The sequence below is a fragment of the Pyrgilauda ruficollis genome, unplaced genomic scaffold (assembly GCF_017590135.1).
Source record: "Pyrgilauda ruficollis isolate IOZ18807 unplaced genomic scaffold, ASM1759013v1 scaffold23, whole genome shotgun sequence".
NCBI lineage: Eukaryota > Metazoa > Chordata > Aves > Passeriformes > Passeridae > Pyrgilauda > Pyrgilauda ruficollis.
Genome location: NW_024522539.1, coordinates 16,426,143 through 16,442,995, shown reverse-complemented (window position 1 = coordinate 16,442,995; position 16,853 = coordinate 16,426,143). Strand labels below are relative to the sequence as shown.

At 52.5% G+C, this 16,853-nt stretch overlaps 2 protein-coding genes across 3 annotated transcripts in view; both read left to right on the top strand.

The window, feature by feature from the left end:
• The window catches only part of TRIP4 (thyroid hormone receptor interactor 4), a 44,357-nt gene extending 30,932 nt beyond the window's left edge, over positions 1-13,425 (top strand). Inside the window, exon 13 of the transcript XR_005955252.1 lies at positions 13,333-13,425. The gene's annotated coding sequence lies outside the window, so the exon portion shown is untranslated. The remainder of the gene's footprint in view (positions 1-13,332) is intronic.
• Positions 13,425-16,853, top strand: part of ZNF609 (zinc finger protein 609) — a 46,417-nt gene continuing 42,988 nt past the window's right edge. For both annotated transcript variants that reach the window (XM_041468731.1, XM_041468732.1), the window contains exon 1: positions 13,425-14,197. In XM_041468731.1, coding sequence (XP_041324665.1) covers positions 13,451-14,197 — 747 coding nt within the window. In that variant the 5' untranslated portion in view covers positions 13,425-13,450. The remainder of the gene's footprint in view (positions 14,198-16,853) is intronic.

Sequence of the window (16,853 nt, the reverse complement as noted above, 5' to 3'; positions counted from 1 at the left end):
CCCCGGGACCACTGGGAAAGGGAGTTTCAGTGCCCCCCCACCCCTCCGTGACCGCTGGGAATGGGGCTGCGCGCCCCCCCGGACCCTTGGGGAGTCTTTGTGCCCCCCCACCTCTGCGACCACTGGGGACGAGGATATGTGCGTCCCCCTCCCTCATCGCTGGCCGTGGGGATGGAGCTCCGGAGCCTTCCCCCGGGGCCATTGGGGATGAGGGTCTGTGTGCCCCTGGCCCCCGCTCCCGGAGCACGGGGGCGGTTGCGGGTCTCTCCGGTGGCCGTTGGGAAGGAGCCCCCGCGGGTGTTGTGGCCGTTGGGGGTCGGGTCCCCCCGAGACCCGCCTGTGCCGTCGCGAGGGCCGCGCTCAGCGTCCCGGGGTCCCCACGGCTGGGAGGGGGTGTCTCTCCCCTGCGTGGGGTCACCGCCATGCCAGGTTTTGTGGGAAGGATCGGGGCTGCGGGGGTGATGCGGACGAGGAGGGGGTTCTCGAGAGGATGGCGGTGTTCCTGGGCGGAGGCGGGGGTCACCCGTCTTGACCCCCGTCTCTGTGAAGGGAGGGTTTGGGGGGCAGAGGGACAGCGCGAGCGGAGGTTCCCTGGACCTCAGCTCTTTTGTAGTGCCGGTAGGGGGTTCTCCGCACAAATCCCGGAAGATTGAATGTTCCCCAACGCGTTTAGCGAGTCCCTGTGAGTTTGGGGCGGGTCAGACCCCGAGAGCGGAGCCCCTCCGGGCATCACCCCCGGGGCCGGGCCCTGTGCCGGCGGCCGTGTGCCGCAGTACGAGCCGCCCTCCTTCGAGTCCTTCGAGTCCCCGTTGGCCAGCGGGCCCATCTGGAGGTGACCCCGCCGGTGACAACGTGGCCGGGTGTCCCGCGAGGGCAGGGGCGGCCGGCGGGGCAAGCGCTCCTGCCGTGCGCTCTCCCGCCCGTTGTGTACACGGGGAAGGTCACAGGTTCAGGTCTGGTCTGCGAGACTTGGCTCACCTCCATCTCCCAGCAGCCTTCCTTTTGCCTTTCCTTTCTTTTTTTCCCCACTTTCTGGGAAGGCCCTTTCCCTTGGAGGAGGCTTTAGAGACATATTTTCCAAAGTGTGCACCGAAGAGTCCCATGGGGTCTTTCCCCCTCCTCCGGAATGTCCAAGGATGCCGGTGTTGGGGCTGGCTTTTGGGCTCCATCGTGTGCAGGCCGTTCCTCGCCTGGACATCCTCAGGAAAACCTATTTCCACGCTTTGTGCGATGACTCCAGCATCAGATTATGCCGCACATTTCTAGCTCTTTGTTGGCAGTACGCGACCGCACATGCACGGCACTCAGAAAATCCAGGCAGCTGATTTTATTGATTAGCTCTTGACCAAAAAGAATTTATATTTTATTATTTTGAAGCTGTTTGAGTCGCAAAACACAAAACCTTGCCTTTTTACACCCTTGTTCATCCCCTCTCCTGTGAGGGGGAGAAGGGAGATGTGTGCAGCACTAGGAGAGTGGTGTCTCTGTGGTGGAAAAGGACAAGGATTTAATGTTTCACCTGGACTGGCCTGGCATGGAGGGCAAGGGCTGCCTCTGGTTAGAGCCACTGGAGGAAATTAATTATCAAGCAAGTTGGAACGACCTGTAATTGAGTATGGCCAGAGCACGGGGAGGGGGTTTTATTCCTTTCTCCAAGCCAGGCACTCGGACTTGGTGTGTGTGTTTGGTGAGTCACCATTAGGCTCGGTAGCCTCAGGGGCCAGTGTGCGTGTGCGTGCATGGATGTGTCTCTTAAGACATCTCTCTGCGTGCTGAAAGTGGTGTGATTTTTTTTGGGGGGGGAAATCCATCTGTCTGTCTGGATCCCTGTGTTGGGTGGTAGCCCCAAATAATCCCTCCCTTGCCTCAGTTGCAAAGTCCCCTCACACTTCCTTGCACCTGGCTTGTCTTATGTCGGTGGTGATGACATCGCTTCTTCTGCCTCAAAAGCTTTTTCCCTGTAAATTGAGCTGAAAAGGGGCATTTCTGGGAAGAAAGGGCTCGCAAAGGCAGTTGAGGTGCTCTCACATGGTGTTGGATCTACCCAACAGCTTGTGTGTGTCTCTTTATTTTGAATTAACAAGAAGGACAGACCAGAGTTTGCTCCGTCTGGTTTATTCTCTTAGAGAACAGGGCTGCCTTGAATCAAAAATTGCCTCCAGGTTATATTTACAGTGTATCCTTAATTGTGATTGCATAAATTAAAGAAAACCAGGAGCTGCCTGGTCTTTCAAGCGCTTCCATGTGGGCATCATTCCCCAGACAAAGTCAATGTCTGTGTTGTGTCTAGGCCACGACAGGTGGGACACCCACGTCTGGGATCCCACTTCTGGGCTCAGTTGATGGTGGTTGAGGGCCAAAGTCACGTATGGTGCCTGATTTAATTGGCATTTCCAGGGTGTAGGGATCTTTCTCTGCATGCTTGTGGTGGGAAGAATCTTGAGCTCGACCTTGGCTGGGCTGGGAGTGGGGATGCACCTCGGCACTGTCCCACCACGCCCCGCACAGCACGGCTCTGACTGGGATTAGGGCCTGTGGGCGCTGATGCAATACTAGTCCCAGATGTAATGCAATAAGCCTCTTTGTCCCCTTTATCCAGAGCATTATGTAAATAAGATGGTATTTATGGTTCCAGGTATGTTGTTCCGGGGCTGTGTGACATCCTGCGTGCGCAGCGATGCCCTTTGAGCGTTGGCTTCGTTGCTGGTGTTCCTGGCCAGAGCCAGGGACCTGCTGGGGACAGGTGCTTCTGGGGAGTGTGTCACATGCCAGCTCCCTACAGAGAGGAGGTGAGGCTTCAGGTGACCTTGCCAGGAGCTGGTGACAGCTTAAGTGTGCTCAGTTGCTTGTAGTGGTGAAGGCAGCGAGTGGATCGGTGCTGGAGTCTGTGGCATGGTTGCCCACTGAGATCATGGAGAAGTCCATGGTTATCATAGCAGGCTTCCTGCAGGATGTGGACTGCTGGTTCCCCAACCTTGGGGGTGGGAGAGTCGTGTGTCTATTCCCAAACCTGTGTTCCATTGCAACTGATGGTGATCTGTGGAGATGTTTTTTGGGAAGCACCGAAGTCTCTGAAGCACCTGGAGATGGGCTGGGCTGTTTGCAGTTCTTCTGTGACTCCTCTTCTGATGCTTCATGGGCTCTCTGGGCATGGGGAGAACTTGTAATTTTCTCTTGGGTCTTGCCTGCTTACTAGGAAAGATCCTGATTGGATGCTTGTGGCAGTGGGTGGAGAGATGAGGATGCATTGCATGGGGGTGCTTGACTCCATTTGGGATTGGGGTTGGGGTGGGGTGTGTTGAAGAGCCCATGGGGGTGTGAAGGCCCTTTTCTAAGATCAGGGCAAGTAGATGAGCTGGCTTAGAGCATGCAACTGTCCTGGGAGCTCATTGGTGGCCACGTGTGGCTCCCGAACCAGAGCTTTGGCCGCCCTGGCAGCAACCGGTCTGCTTTATGTCCCCATGCTGGGTTGACTTGGATGAGGAAGGGTGTTGTTTTGTGTTGGGAAAGGGCAGGAAAAGAGATCCCACTGGGATATGGCTTATTTTGCCATGCAGACACACTTTCCTGCTACTAAGGGTCAGTGCCTTGAGGTATGACATCGTGTCAGAGGAAGGAGTGAGGTTGAGCTTGAACCTCAGTCTTGCAATCTCAGTAAAAAAATAGAGAATGGCTGCCTGACCAGGCAACTTGCTCTGGGATTCCAGTTGCTCTTGTGATTGATTTTTTTTCTTTAAAGGAAGCCAATTTCCATCTGCATTTGGGTGAAAAATCAGTTTTTGTGATGAGTCCAAGAGGTTGTTTTGTTTTCGCTGCAGCTGAGTGTCCTTCACATGCACAAAACCCACTGACGTAGCTGCTGAGCGTCAGCTCAGATGTGGTGTGAGGGGGATGAAAGGATGCAAGTGCAGTTTTTTGTGGATGAATAAGGATAATTTCAGGACAACCTTGATATTTTGTATTTGTACCAACTTCTACAATTCATTACTATGTTCATGGTGTAAGAAAAAGAAAGATTATGTTGTTGCTTTATGTTTCTCTTTCTCCAAGCGCAGAAAGGTTTTGTGGCTTTGGATTTTTCCTCTAAGCTGTTCTTGGGCCTCTCGTTCTTCCAGTGGCTGGAATGGTGAGACCTCTACAGTGCTCCATCATGTGTTATGGGGCTACGCTGATTTGATGATAAAAAATTGATTTTAATGAATTTGCTGAGCCCATTTGTGCTTTGGATTGGCAGAGCATTGTTGGTTCAACTGGGTTCAAAGATTTGACTTGGAGTTTTCCTGGTGCTTCTCCAAGCGGATGAAGGGTGGATCAGGGGGAGTGTGCTTGTGTGGCTTTAAAGGAGTGGAAAGGAGGTGTGTAATGACTTCACTGACAGTAAACACTATGAATCCAATAGGAGAGGAAGAATCTTGCTCATCTCTGGAAGAATTACTTCTCCTTTCCCAAAGGTTTAGTAGCTTTTTTGAAATTTCTTCTTGTCCTGAGGATTTCTTGTTTATCTTTGAGGGGGTTTCACATCTCATCTGCGGGTCCCCTCTGCATCCATTGCCACAAGTAATTCCAAGTGCACCAGGACTCCCCAAATAAACCCAGCCCGCTTTGATGCATGGTTTTCATTGGGTTTTATTGTATTCCTGTGCGCTGGCTAATTCACAAAATTCGGCAATTTGCAATGGGTCATTAGCACGAATTAGCAACTTTCTGATGGATATCAGGGCTCTGCAAATGTGCCGTATTAATCTGGGAGATACACCTATTTATTATCCCTCCCAGGGAAAAAAAAAAGGGATTTCTCGGCATGGTACTTGCTCTGCTTGCATTTGTCCCTGTCTGCATCTGCCTTCCCTCCTCCTTTACTTCACAGTCTGGTTGTTTTTTTCCCAAAGTGTTCCCAGGCTGATGATGTGACAGGAAGAGGGATTACAGCCGCACGCACTGGCCTTGCTACAAAGGGAGCCTCAGCTTTGGGAGCCAAGGTGCCCTAATTGGTTATCGAATGAAGGGAATTAAAGGCATTAATAGGTGAAGTGGCAGCTCCTTCGGTTTTGGAGCAGTGGAGAGATGTTCATCGTCTTCTGAAGGCTGGGAAGCAGCCAAGACTGGCTGCATGCTCTGCTCCTAAAAGGAAGGATAAAGAAAATAAAGCACACAAGCTCTCCCTTCCCTGAGAGCAAACAAACCAGTGGCTGTCCATCCTCTCTGACCAATGCTGTGCCCTTTTCCTGTCAAGGCAGGGCTGTAGCTGGGATCACTCCAGTGCTCGTCCTTTGGATGAAGAAGATGGAAAGGAGATGTTGGCTTTGGTGCAAAGTGGCAGTGCAGCCAGTGGTTTGCTGTTTCTGCTGTGCCTCTGTGGAGGGTGATCCTTGTTGGATACCTGCATCTCTGTGACCATGAGAACCCAGTGTGGGACTGTGCCAGCAATGGGTCTGGGGGACAGCAGGGAGTTCAGGAGCAAGGTGAGGAGCCATGCTGCCTCCGGGGCCCTGTAAGGAAAGGGAGCAAATGGCCGGTTCAGTCGTGCCCACCCTGCTCCCACAACACCCTGAGCTCAGGATGCTGCCAGCACCTGGGTGCCTTCCTGCATCCCTGCTGACAGCATTGAGTTAGCAGGGGAAAAGGGCAAGCTCCCTTTTCTGGCACTTATTCCAGTGGTTATTTATGCCCATTGGTTGTCTTCGGTCTTTGCCAGGTCTTCTTTCCTCCCATCTCCGTGACTGATGCTTCGAGGATCTTTCCTGGTCACATCCGTCTTGCTGCTTCCTCTCACTGCTGGCATTCTTCCAGCCTGCATGGAGTGCTGAAATTTGGGAACCTCTTGGGTTATTTTTATATGCCCTCTACCCTCTTCTAGGCTGTGCAAAAGGGCAGGCCACGAGTTCAGATACCTTTAAGCCTCTCATAAATCAGTTCATTTCTGTGTTTTGGGGTTAGCAAGGATGTAACTGCAATAGTTTTAAATCCACATGGCTCTTCCACTTTCCCAGTCGAAACTAGCTCTGTTCAAGGGGCAGTCATTCCCCAGGTTTATCACTATGGGAAGCATTGCAGTGCCAAGCAGATTGGCTCAGATGTCTCATTTTGAGTGTTTAATGTTATTTTTGGCACCAGCCAGCAGCGACACGGCTGGCTGGGCTCAACAAGAATGGCCTTTGTGGTGGTAGAGGAACACCAGGGCTGTGTCTGGTGCTGCCGGAATGCACTGGTTTGTCTGGGGTAGACTCACCCAAAGGGCTTCTGTGTTAATCCTGGCTGGTTATTGCTCATGGTGTTGCTTTGCTTTTGCTGCTGTGTAGTTTCCAATGGTCTGTGTGTCAGCCTTCAACAGCCAAACCCTGTGGTGCCGCTGCTCTACTCCTGGCACTGCCAGTGCCTGCCGGGCACCTGCTGGGTGCCAGTGATGCCATGACACCCACAGGGTGGCACATGAGGATCATGGGGCAAGCAGGGGATGCAGATTTTGGAAAGATGGGGCTGTGTTTCTGATTCTTGTTAAAGCAACCTATGCAGGTCTGGGCATGGCAGTTACACAGGGGTGTCTTCCAGCATGCAGACACAACAGTGAGGGCTGTCCAACCCAGTCCTTGTTGGACAGCCATGATTCAGGGTAGATCTGAGAGCTGAGCTTGCAGGAAGGAAGCTGCTCTGTCCTTTTACCTACCAAATACTTTTCCTCCCATACTTGTGGATTTTTCAGTTCCTCTTTATCTATACAACAAAAAGTTTAGACACTGGGCACCAGTTTGCGTTTGTGGATTTGGGATCTCTTAGAAAAATCATGGCCATATTCAGCTGCCTGAGATTTTAGAGTCTGCAAGGTCATGCTTGCTGGAAGATGTCTGTCCTGGCATTTTTGGATGAACAGGCTGTGATCCAGAGCCTGAGCCTTGCTACTCCCTGCCCATCTCCATGGCAAAGGCTTGGGAAAGGGATGTGGCTCACTCAGGAAGGACCCTGCTGTCAGAGCTGTAACAAAGCACTGGCGTGACTCTTGCCTGCTCATGCTGTGCTTGATGCTCCTCCAGTCCATGCCACTTTTTTATCCTAGCACCATGGCCTTTCCTACAAACCTGGCTCCTGCCTGGCAGGTCAGTCAGCTCTTTGCAGTGGGACTGTATGTACAGGAACATTGCTGGACTTAAGTGCGCCTACAGAGGGGAGCCACATGGAGAAGTCAAAGGGCAACAGATAAAAATTGCACTGGGACAGGTTTCATCTCAACATAAGAGAGAAAATTTTTATAGCCATTCCTTGGAACAGCTCCCTTCAGGACATGGTAAATCCATGCTGGTGGAGGTTTTTAAGATGTGACTGGACAGGGTGGTAGGTAATCTCACCTGATCTCCCTTTTTCTCAAAAGGCTGGAGCAGGTGACCTTTCAAGGTCCCTTCCAGTGTGCTCTGCTCTGTGGTTCTATGACGTGACTCATGTAGACACGTATGTTTGAGCTTGTGTGCAGCAATGGTGCTTGCTCAGCTTCCCAGAGGAGAAGTGACTCCAGCAGTGCAATTTGGCAGAGAGTGAGCAGATGTTCTGAGAAGGTGCTGTTTGCCAGCCATTCTTCACAGGAATGGAATGGAGTGTTTGGTGTAGGTATCAGTGTGCCTCCTGCTTGACCTGAGAACCGTGTGCTGAGGACTATGGGATGGTTCTCTTGCTGGTAGTTTTCTTGAAACATGAAACTCTTGGACTTCCTTGTGAGTTGGTGGAAGAAATGTGAGCTGTGTTTTATTCCGAAGTACATACAGAAGTGGTACTTTGAAAAAAATGCACAAGTTGAGAGACATCAAAATCACATAATTGTAAATTCGGAGAACTGCGGAGTCTCAAGGCACGAATAGACAAAAAAATTGGACTTTGGTGATGACACTTGCAAAACTGATGGAAGGATTAAAGAGGTACTTTTTCCATTTTTCCCCATTTCATGGTATCAAGGAAAACCTGAAACTCCTGATCCTCTTTGTGTTCCCCTTTCTGTGTGCCTCATGTATCAGGACTGTGTATAGCCTGTTGGGAGCTGAGGGAAGTGAGGCGTTCTCAAGAGGGTATCTTTGCTAGTCAGACATGCTCAAGAACACTGTGTTTTTCCACCCTACATCGAGTTGATCCTCATTGTATTGAGGTTATAGAAGTGTCAATAAGAGGCAAATGCTAGGTTTTAGCTATTCTGGTATTTTCTTCAAACACACTGGTACCGTGTGTCTATATTTTGTATTGACAGCTTTGCTGGACATTGTCATGCGCTGCAGTTGTGTGGAGTTTTGCTAGAAAAGTCATGTTTTAAGGTCATGAGTGAATGGGAGTGGGTATGAGGTTGAATTTTGATCCCACGAACATCTTTTGCCTGATGATGAATGTGGAAGTTGAGGCCTGAGTGTGTATTTGAGAGCAGGTGGGTGTTGTGGCTGATAAGTCTCTGGAGTTTTGCTTCAGGTAGGATGATTGCCTGGCTGCCCTGCACCGAAGTGGTCTCTGCTCACCTCTCCACTTTCCTCCATCTCCAGCTTCTTCCAGTGACCTTGTATGTCCTCCTTTTGTCATGCCTGTACTGAAGTATTTCAGGTTTTTCTCAAGAATGCCAGCAAATGACTCATTGCTGAGTGCTGCCCTGTCTCAGGTTCATCTCCAGTGTCAAGGCTCAGCCTTTGGAAACTTGGGAGTCCTGGCCTAAGTTTGTCGGTGTCTCTCTCAGCGCTCTGGCTGCAGTGCATGCTGGAAGATGTAGTCTTGGTGGGGTGCACCTCCATATTAAAAAAAGAAGGGTGGCTCCATTTTATTCAAATTGGGTTCAGCCTTCTCCCTCCTGGCAGCTTGCTGACACTGTCCCGCTCAGCCCTGAGAGCCACTGAAGTTCTCTGGGCGCCTTGTGTGAGTGCAGAGGCGGGAGCACAACTCCTCCATTCAAAATCTTGCCTAATTCCACATTGAACAGCCTGTTTTGAAGCTCTGCGCCTTGGCGTGTTTTGCAACAGCTCGGACTCCCGCAGGGCGCAGGCGGTGGAGGGATCCTGCCCCCGTTGGGTGGCAGTTCTGGAGGGTGTCATGGCAAATCTCCTTTGTCTGCTACAGCCTGACTGATGTCTGGGGGAGAGTGAACCCTCCTCCCCTGCGTGATTTCTTGAGCTGAAAGCAGCAAGTGAGTGAGGAAGCTCCTTTGTGCAGATTTCTCCGTCTCCTCTTGTTCGTGCCAGCTGGCTCGCGTTCAACATTTCTCTTTTTTTCTCTCTCTCTTTTTTTCTCTCCTCTCTCCCCCAGCTCTAGAGAGAGGGGGCGGGGAGAAAGGGAACATCTTAAAAAGAAATCTGCAGAAAAGACATGGGAGTTACTTAACAAAAATCCAACCCAAACAAGCCCAGCTGGGGGATTACAGGCGCAGTGGTAGGAGCTGAGTGGGGAGTGAGTGCAGCAGCGTCTCCCCCCACCGCCCCGAGTTTCTTTAGTCGTAAAAGGAAACAAAAAGGGATCTCACGCAGAGGCAGTGGATGGGGAGAGCAGCCGACTGGCTGCCAGCAGCTGGAGGAACGGCCTCGGCACTGCAGCCCCTGGTGCTGCTGCCTCAGCTGGGGGCTTGTGGGGAGCCCTTTGGGGGTTTGGCAAGCTGTGGGGGCAGCATCCCTTCTATGCCACTGCCTTTGGCTCTTTAGGGAGGGAGCAGAGGGCTCTGCTCTCCCGGGTCGCTGCTGGCCAGAGCAACCATCTCACCAAACCTTCTGCTCCCTGCCTTGTGCCTGCTGGAGGAAATGCTGCATCCTGCAGATTTTTCTCCCCGCTTCCCTGTACTCTTTGCCGCTCCTTCTTGTGGGCATTCCTGAAAGTTAATCAGGGTGAAAATTGCAGTCAGTCATGTCTGGAAGCCACCAGAGGCTAATCCTGGAGCACTGCAGGCTGGAGCACATGGCTATGAGACAGTCTCCCTATGTGTGGGCTGGCTGCTGCCAGGAGAAGAGCTTTCTCCTACATCTTGTCGCCCTTGGGCAGTCAATCCTTCCCAGCTTTGGTCTCCTGGCCTCCGGTAACCAGCAGAGAAAGCCGGAGTGGCGCGGGTTCGGCAGGTTCTGAGCATCCTGCACTGGTTTTAGCACATAGAGACGGGGGCTGGCGCGGTTTCCTTGCTGCCTTTTGGAAGTGGAGCTGTTCTGGTGGAAGAGCTGTCTCTAGGTGTGTGTGCAGCCCTGAAAGTGAACTTTCAGGTTTGTGTCTGAATAGGGTTTGGCTCTGTCCCAGCCTGTAGATGTGGATTATAGAGGTCTCAGCACCTAATGGAGCTGAATTATTCATGTCTGGTGCTGTGTGTGTGCAGCATTCCCAAGCAGAAAGCTGTCTCCTTGTAGGATCTGCGCTCCAGGACTGCTCTTAAAACGCTTTGTTGGCAGGTCTCCAGGCCAACAAGTGAGCACATGCTTTTCATGTTGTGCGGGGATCAATTCTGCGATGGCAGGAGGTAAGGGGAAGGACACGTTTACAGCTGAATCAATCTCCTCGCTCTGTTTTCTGAGATGCTGTGATTTGTGGCAGCGTTACTCCCCCGACAGGAGAGTGGGAAGGATCTGGATACCACCCGGTGCTTCTCCAGCTTGGGCAAACGAGGCAGTGGGAAAGGCACCTCTTTCTCTAAGCCATGGGGTGTGGTAGCCAGGGGCTCCTATGCACCCAAAATAATGATGGTGTGTCAGGTTGGGGTCTCTGTGGGTCTGGCTTGGGAGAGGGACTCCAGATGCTCCTTTGGCTGCAGAGGCTGAGCCTGCAATAGTGGAGTAGAGAAATGGGGAACTGGGATGGGAGTTTTGGGGAGGGAAAATGCTGTGAGAAATGCTTTAGAGCCACATGTAATGGAGCATATTCAGGAGATGCCCCCAGATCATGTTCCAGGGTCCCGGCCTCCAGCTCTGCTCTGGAAAGGGTTGATCCCTGCCCCAGTCCCTCTTCCTGTGGTGGCATGTCTTGAGTTCTCTGCCTCACTCTCGTCACAACGTGCCTTTACCCTGCTCTTGCCAATCCAGCATGTTCCTGTCCGTCCTGTTTGTGGTTCCCTTCTATCTGCATTAGCAGAGCCTGGGCTCCCTCGGCACCTCCTCCGTAGGGTGAGGGTTTTTGCTCCTCTTGTTTTCTAACCCTTTGATTGTTCCTGGCTCTGCAATTGCCAGGGACCCAGCGGACTTCTGGGCTCCTTCTTCCTTTTGTTGTGGTAGGAATTGGCAAAAGCTGCTGCTGTTTGCAGAGTTTCAGACCCAAGTCCCGCTCATCTGCTGTCCTTATTCCACATGTATAAATAATACTTATGGAGATATGTGTGCGTGTGTATATGCACGTTTGGAGCAGCAAGGTGAATTCCGTGGTGGGAGTGCAGAGCTGGCCAAACTGGCATTGTGCAGGTGTTGCATGGAGCAGGTGATGCTACACGTGTTGCAGTACAACCCTGTAGATTGTCTGTCATTTTCCTATCACTGCAAGGTCAGATCCTTGTCTGCTTTTCCCTTTGACCTGAGCTCACCGTGGCTCTTTGCCTGTTCCAACTTTGGATCGGCAATTCTTGGATTTGGAGACTGAACTTCATCTCTGCTTGCAGCTCCTGTAGGTTTTTCCTGAGCATTAGTGGTCATCAGTGGTCCACTGGTACATTGGGATTGTTCCTGGATTCCATGCCTCAGCTTAGGGCTGGGAAGGGACTGGTATCAGCCAAAAATCTGGTTCATCCAGCTCATTACTGGCTTTGCCCACCTGCACAAAGGAATTGCCTTGGATCCATGACACTAAGAGTGTCATGCAGGGGTGAGGTGGTCACTGCCAGTTGCTGGCCCCATCGATGATTTGGAGAGAGGCTCTGGAAAGGCAGGTTGGTGGGATTGGACACACCAGCTTGGAACTGGGGAGCAGGTGCTGGAGCAGGAGTAGGAAGAGGAGGAGGAGGAGGCGGCCATAGAAACACGCAGGTCAGCTTTGGGAAGCCGTTAGCAACTCCGGTGCACAAAGTGATCTCCTGATTCGGCACTTTCCCTGCCGCTGAAATGAGAGGTCAGTGCTTTTCATTTCCAGCTTGCACGCAAGCCCCCCAGCTCCTGGGGTTAAAAATCTCCGTAATGACCTGTCAGAGAGTGGATTATTAGCTGTACAGAGCTGAGGATGCTGTGGGGAGCAGATGGAAAATGGTCTGGCTGCGGCAGCCTGGCTGATGAAAGAATCCCTGGCATTTTTACAGTGTTTGCGTCTCTGGAAACGCACCGTGAAGCTGCTTTCCAGGCTCCTGCCTGCTGGGGTTTGAAGAAATTTGTGTGTGTGTGGTGTGGGGTTTTTTTGGGTTGGATTTTTTCTTTTTTTTACTTCTAATTTCTCTTTAAATCACCTGTTTTTGAAGTGTCACTTGTAAATACCACCAGGAGCTGGCAGGCCTGAAGCTTGGCAGGGAAGGGGAGGACAGTGCTGCTGGAGAGAAGGCTCATCCAAATGGGTGGTCAAGGATTTCTTAAGGATTCTGGAGAGCAGGTGGCCTTGCTGGGCGGTGCTGGGAAGAAGCTGTTACATGTGTTAATTATGTCTCGTCAGGGTAATTGCCATGACTCGGGTGCTGTGTCAGGTTGCGTGTGGGTGTCTTTTTTGTTTCTCTCCCTGGGGGCGAGGCTGGGAAGCAGGGAGGAGATATTTTGGGCTCACCGGGGTCAGCTGTGGTGTGGGCAGGTAGGGCTGAGCCCCTTCTTCTCAGTAAAGACTGGCTGCTTATACAGTTACATCTCGGTTTCCCATTGGAAGCTTATCATGGCCAGAGGCGATGGTGGTAAACACTCCAAATCTGGGTACTGTGTTGCTCTGCCCAGAGGCGTGGGATGGGAACCCTTATGCTTCCCACTGCAGTTTGGCCTTTGGTGATTGCTCTGACACGTCCCAAGTGTCGCAGGCACTCTGAAGCCTGGGATTTATTTCCCACCAAGGCACTTGACTTCCCTGGTGAGCAGCTCTTGTCCCTTGCAACGAGGCTGGCGTGGAGAGGAGCCCTCCCTCTGGGTGGCATTGGCAGGAGAGGAATCAATCCTCCCTCCCAGGGGCAGCGCTCGATAATTCAGAGGGAAATGGTGAGCGGGGAAATGTGTGAGTAATGTCTTGTTGGAGCCGAGAGCCGTGACCTGCCAGGGCTGGTATTGATCGAGGACCGGTGCCAGATGGCTGCTGCTGCGGGGGCGGCTGTGGAGCAGCCCCAGCCCAGGGGGTGGCAGAAGGATGCTGTGAGGGGGATTTGAGAGGTTGGGGGTTTCACTCTGCCCAGATCTCTCCTGCCTGCAGGTGTGCCTGTCCAAGGCTCTTCATGTGTAACCCTGTTCTCTTTTCTCTCCCTTCTAGCAGCGATGCCGTCACCTGGGCAGACCCAGACCACTGGAAGCCCCCCAAGGACGTAGGTGACCCCCAGGGCGTAGAGGCAGGGAAGAGCCTTGAATCGTGAGGGGCCGTTAACTCTAAGATGTCCTTGAGCAGCGGAGCTTCCGGAGGGAAAGGAATTGATGCGAACCCGGTTGAGACGTATGACAGTGGGGATGAGTGGGACATTGGTGTAGGGAATCTCATCATTGACCTGGACGCTGATTTGGAGAAGGATCAGCAGAAATTGGAAATGTCGGGCTCCAAGGAGGTGGGGCTCCCGGCACCCAACGCAGTGGCAACACTACCGGATAACATCAAGTTTGTGAGCCCAGTGCCAGGCCCGCAAGGCAAGGAGGGCAAATCAAAGTCGAAAAGGAGCAAGACTGGTAAGGACAGTGGGAAGCCGACCCCAGGGTCCTCCCTGTTCACTCCCAATGAGGGAGCTGGTGGCAAGAAGGAGGTTCAAGGACGCTCTGGGGATGGTGCAAACTCAGGTGGTTTGGTGCCTGCCGTCACCCCGAAGAGCTCGGAGAAGTCAGCCAAGGCGTCTCGCAGTGTGGCTGGCTCCAAGAAGGAGAAGGAGGGCGGCTCATCCAAAAGCAAGAAGGAAAGGAGTGAGGGCGCAGGGACTGCGGCAGAGAAGGAGCCCAGCGTGCTGCAGCCCCTGGCCCTGGCAGTGAGGGTGGGACAGTATGATGGGGGTCAGGGGACAGAGCCTGCTGCTGCTGAGCAGCTTGGGAGTATAGCTATTGACACGGGAGCTGCGCTCAATCCCTTGGGAGTAAAGTCGGAGCTGGAGGATGGAGAAAGTGAGTGCCGGCAGCTGAAAAAGGTGAAGTCAGAGAAGGTAAGAAAGGTGTTGGGCATGGGTGCCATTGCTGCTGCTCACATGGTGTTGCTGTGACATGGTGTTGTGGTTGACAAGGGAGTGGCACTGTGTGTCTTGTACTGCTGGGGCCGGCACTGACATGTGGCTGGCGCCTCCTGGTTTAGGCGTGAGTGTCGTTTGGCCATGTGATGTGCTGGTGTCTGGACATGGCAGTAGAATGATACTGGTCAAGTCTGGCTTCTGGGAACCATGTGTGGGCACATCACCTACAGACTGTGTTCTGGGCACCATCCTGCTGTACCCTTTGAGATTTGATTTTCCTCAGCACTTTGGCTATGTGGAATATGTCTAGGCCTCTCTGGCCTCTGTCACTCTGAAGTCAAGGTAATGTCCTGGTGCTTTGTCTACTACAACTCCCAAGGGGACACAAAGAGTCTCTGCTGTGCTCTGTGTCCTGCTGGCTTCACCTTGTGTGTCAAGGTTTCCTGCAGCTCCCAAAGGAATGTATTTCTCTCCAGTTGCATCATGTGCAGAGAAGGATCCCTTAACATGTTAGTGGATGTGGGATCTGCATGGGCATGTGGGTGAGCACAGGGAGCAGGGCTGACAGAGTCACCGCCTCGTTCCCAGGTCTGTCAGTGGTACATGGGCTCTGTCCCACTTGTGGTGGTTATCTAGGGCTGGTGGGTGGCTGTGGGTGATGTTTGACATGTCACTCCTCTACTAACATGTGGCAGTGATGCTGAGCTGGCCGAGCTGCTCTTCCAGGTCACCAGAGGCACAAAAAGCCCTGCCAATGACAGATGGCCAATGGGGTGAGCGGCCGCCTGTCCATCTGGGTGATGCTGGGCTTTGGGTGGCTACTCTGTGTCTGGATGTGGCCATTTTTCAAGGACTCTTTGCTAGTTTCTGAGCAGTCACAGTGGCTGGTGTGATTTCTGATTCAAATGGGGAAGATTTTAGGCATGTGGAGGTCTATGCTTTCCTCCATGCCAGCTGCACACGGGGTGTTGCTGGTGTGTGCCTGTGAAGCCACGTGTATGTCACGCACAGGGTGAGCATCACAAGTGTGTGTTCGGGTTGGCTTGGCCCTATTGCCATCAACATGTGCAAGGGTGTCGGGACAGTGGCTGGGGAGTATGAAAAGCATTGTCACCATGTTTGCAGCCAGAAGTTCCCTGGGAGGATTTCTGCTTTGGCATAGGGATCACAGTGTGGGCACTGGGATGGGTGGGGAGGGCACAGTGGTGTCCTGGGGCAGGTGGTTGAAGCCTGTAAAATTCAGGAGTGGTGTGGAGACATCTTATTCCTTTGTCTGTTCTGGCAGTGGAACCAAAGTGAATGAAACCAGGAAGAGCAGCAGATGCTCTTTTGCATGATGGACTGGAATGCTGCTGCTAAAAGCTGTGGATGCTGAAAGTCCACCTGTGATTTGGGGCGCCTGAGTGTGTTTGTGGAGGAGAAACTCATCGGGGGGTGTACAGGGCAATGTGTTTTAGCTTGGGAAAAACATGAGGAGGACAGAAGCTTGGGAATTGATTTGGGAAATACCTCAACCTGCTTGGCTGTTATGTTCCCTCATAGCCATCTGTGCTGGCTGCTGTGACAGCCAACACTGGAGCTGGCTGGACCTTGGGTCATACCCTGCATGGCTTTGCTGTGTTCTTACAATTACAGATTTATTTCTTTCACTGATACAGCTGCAGAAACTCTTTGCAGTTGGTGATACCAGTGTGATGTGTGGTGTTGATGGATGAGAATCTCCACACACCCCGGTCATGTGTGGTGGCACCTGGAAACTGCTCTGTGTCCTGGACTTGTCCACCTGTGTGGGCAGCAGGGGAGGTGGGGGAGATTTTGCCCCCTCAGCCCCACTCAGGTGAGACTGCATCTGCAGAGCTGCCTCCAACCATGGGATCCCAACATAAGAAGGATGTGGAAGTGCTGGAGTGAGTCCAGAGAAGGCCATGGAGATCCTCTGAGGGCTGGAGCCCCTCTGCTCTGGAGCCAGGCTGGGTGAGCTGAGGGTGTTCACATGGAGAAGAGAAGGCTCCAGGGACACCTCAGAGCCCCTTCCAGTGCCTAAATGGTCTCCAGGAGAGCTGGAGAGGGACTTTGATCAAGGAGTACCAGGACACGGGGCAATGGCTTCCCACTTGCAGAAGACAGGGCTAGATGGGATATTGGGAAGAAACACTTTCCTGTGAGGGTGGTGAGGCCCTGGCACAGGTTTCTCTTGAGAAGCTGTGGCTACCCCCTCCCTGGAAGTGTTCCAGGCCAGGTTGGACAGGGCTTGAACCAGCCTGGTCTAGTAGGAGGTGTCCCTGCCCATTGCAGGAGGTGGAAAAAGATGGGCATGAATGTCGCTTCTAACGCAAATGATTCTATCTTCTCCATGCCAACACCTGGTGAGGATGGTTCTGCCATTTTACTTGTCCAGATTCAATCATAAGCCCCTTGCTAAAAGCTCAGGCTGAAGCGCTGATCCCTGTTTTGAGAAGGGATTTGATGTCTGGATCTGCAGGAACATGTGTCACTTAGGAGGAAGCATTGTCTGTGCTTCATCAGCCTCCTGGGGGCAGCTGGATTGCTTCCTTTGGGTTGGGAAAGCCGTGGGCGAGGAGAAGAAAGGTGTCTGCATGGTAAGGGGTGGGAAAGCTGTTTTGTGTCTTGA